This window comes from Lactuca virosa, chromosome 2, assembly GCF_052849685.1.
Source record: "Lactuca virosa cultivar CGN04683 chromosome 2, Lactuca_virosa_CGN04683_v6, whole genome shotgun sequence".
Lineage (NCBI taxonomy): Eukaryota > Viridiplantae > Streptophyta > Magnoliopsida > Asterales > Asteraceae > Lactuca > Lactuca virosa.
In genome coordinates this window covers 212,776,190-212,779,244 of record NC_136427.1, presented here as the reverse complement: position 1 = coordinate 212,779,244, position 3,055 = coordinate 212,776,190, and the positions used below count along the sequence as shown (strand labels likewise).

General features: G+C 35.3%; 1 protein-coding gene across 1 annotated transcript; it reads left to right on the top strand.

The window, feature by feature from the left end:
- The first annotated feature begins 499 nt into the window (after positions 1–499).
- LOC145160157 (AAA-ATPase At3g50940-like) lies at positions 500–2,831 on the top strand. The gene is made up of 2 exons (XM_079079267.1): positions 500–1,598; positions 2,219–2,831. Exons 1-2 carry the CDS (start codon positions 564–566, stop codon positions 2,681–2,683), a joined length of 1,500 nt encoding a protein of 499 aa, XP_078935393.1. The 5' UTR covers positions 500–563; the 3' UTR covers positions 2,684–2,831.
- Positions 2,832–3,055: the final 224 nt, after the last annotated feature.

Sequence of the window (3,055 nt, the reverse complement as noted above, 5' to 3'; positions counted from 1 at the left end):
TCTTTTTATTTTCAAACGGGAAAGATATTCCAAATTTTTTCATATTTCTATGATCATCATCTTCTTCATCAAAAACTTTATTTGTGACTTTTTTTTTTTTTGCTACAATGACGTATGTGGTTAGAACTACATCATACTTTTCTCAACATGATCTTTTGTTCTAATTCCAGTATGATAGACTAGGATCTTTGGTCTTAAAACTCTTTTGTTCTACTAATTCCATTATGATAGACTAGGGTTGTCTTTTTAGCCACATACGTATTTAAATTCACTGGTGTCTTTTTGTCTAAATTGTTTTTCTTTCTAACATGTGGTTTCCACGGGTGCATTAGATATCGCTCAAATGCAATTGAGTGGGTTCCACATTGTAGTTTCCAGGAAAAAGAACACACGTCAAAATTCAAAACAGTCCAAGTCCGAATCCAAACCTCTACTTTCAAAGTAAACGAAGTCAATTCCCATCATACCCTGCCATACGCCCCCCTACACGATATAAACCCCTACCATTCCTACAATAATTTCATTTTTACCAACCCCTAAATCCAAAGCCCTTTATTTCCAAAATGTCACCGTCAACCGAAACCAAAACAGCCATGGCCAAAACAGTCATCTCCACCATAGGTTCTGTCGCCGCTGCAGCGATGGTGCTTCGCAGCGTCGCACGCGATTACTTGCCACCAGAATTCCAAGACTACCTCTTTTACGGCTTCCGCAGTTTCATCAACAAGTTCTCCACACAACTAACCATGGTGATCTACGAATCTGATGGGTTTCGTGATAACGAGATTTACAACGCCACCGAACTTTACCTCGCCACCCGAATTTCTCACGAGATCCATCGTCTGAAGATCACCAAAAATCCCAGCGAGAAAAAGATCAACGTAGCCATGGAAATCAACGAGGAGTTTACCGATGTTTACAATGGAGTGAAATTCAGGTGGTCTTTGGTTTCTAAGAAAACGCCGACGAGAGAATACTACAATAACGATGATATGAGCGGATCTTCCCGATCCGATCTTCGATTTCTCGAGCTTTCATTTCATCGGAAACACAAGGATCTGGTGTTGAACGAGTACCTTCCGTTTATAATCAATGACGCGAAAACGAGGAAACAAGAAGAGAGAAGCGTGAAGCTATTCACCATCGATACGAAGACGGTGTACTCCGGCTATCCAACGGTGTGGACGTCGGTGAATCTAGAACATCCGGCGAATTTTGACACGTTGGCGATGGATACAGATATTAAGGAGAAGGTGATGAAGGATCTGGATAGGTTTATACAGAGAAGAGAATATTATCGGAAAGTCGGAAAGGCGTGGAAGAGAGGCTACCTGTTGTATGGTCCACCGGGAACGGGGAAATCAAGCTTGATCGCTGCCATGGCGAATTACTTGAAATTTGACATCTATGACTTGGAGTTGACTGATATAAAGTCAAACTCGGACCTGCGGCGGTTGTTGGTGGCAACGGCTAACCGGTCCATACTGGTGGTGGAGGACATTGATTGCTCGGTGGAGTTGCATGACAGGGTTGAAGCAGAAGCGGCGAAATCTTTAGCGAAAGAAATGCGACGGCGAGGTTATCCGGAAGAACGTAAGGTTAGATATTCGAAACTTTTGCGTAAGTATGAATAAAATTATCAATTCTAGTATTAGTGAAGTAGCAAAATCTTTAATTATAAACAATGACTTTCCTTATAAAACTAGTAATCGTGATTTTAACTGTTAATGATAGTTGTACATAAAATTATATAATGAATATTCTTGTAAAAATGCGATTTTGACCGATTGACGTTTTTTAATGTATAAATGCAAGAAAAACATAACAGTCAATGATATATATATATATTATATTATGAATATGAATATATCAGAATTTTCAGCATTTAAAGTTTTAAACTATATTTATATAAAATATATAATATGAAAAGGTGATGTATATTGTAATATTTAATAATTGTTTGGCCATAAATTACAAAAATAGTTTTTCTAAACGACCTACTCGATTTTAATGGAAAAAAAACTATATTCAACTCAGTTAAAATGTAGTATATTGATTGTAATAATAAACAACTTTTCTCATTTTTTTTCCATTCTAGTTAACTATTTGTTTTATTGTCATTCAATTATGATTTAAATATGGATACGTTGTTTCTTAAAAAAATTGCTTAGAATCAAAACATGAACATAATAAATTAATAACTATGCATTTTTCACAGGTAACTTTATCTGGATTTCTCAATTTTATTGACGGATTATGGTCAAGTTGTGGTGATGAAAGGATTATCATATTTACCACAAACCGAAAAGATAAGCTCGACCCTGCACTTCTTCGCCCTGGTCGTATGGACATGCACATCAATATGTCATACTGCACTCCATGCGGATTCCGGTTGCTCGCCTCTAACTATCTGGGGATCACTGAACATGGTCTTTTTGAACAAATTGAGGATTTGATTAGCAAGGTGGAGATTACCCCGGCTGAAGTAGCAGAGCAACTACTGAAAGACGATGATCCTGACATTGCTCTTGAGGGCCTCATTGATTTTTTCGATGTGAAGAAGAAGGAGAATGAAGAGGCCAAAGCAAAGGCAAAAGAAGAAGAAGAATTGGCCAAAGCAAGGGAAAATGAAAAAGAAGAAGGAGAAGGAGAAGAAGAAGAATCAGCTGCAAATGAGAATTGAAAGAAGAAATAAGTTTAAAAAATAGATGATTATATATTTTAAAATACTAGTTGTGAGACTCGTATGTTATACGGGTTTAGTAAAACAAAAAAATATACTCCCTCCGTCCCAATATTATTGTCCACAGATAAAAAACACACAGATTAAGAAAAACATTTATTTAAATTTGAAATTTAAAATTTAAAATTTGAATTTAAAAGGAAACATATTAAATACAATATATAAGTATTAATATTGTAATTTATTAACTATTATTAATTAAGGCAATTATTAATTGATGTGTAAATTTGATTTGTTAATTAAGAAAAGATAAAAAATGATAAAATGACAAATGGAAAAACATTTATTCAAAAATACTAAAAAATGATATGT

What these genes read in the sequence shown, in the direction of transcription:
- LOC145160157 (XM_079079267.1), top strand. Translation starts at nt 564, where the DNA reads ATGTCACCGTCAACCGAAACCAAAACAGCCATGGCCAAAACAGTCATC. An exon ending in GTTATCCGGAAGAACGTAAG is followed by an intron (nt 1,599 to 2,218) that starts GTTAGATATTCG and finishes CATTTTTCACAG; the next exon opens with GTAACTTTATCTGGATTTCT.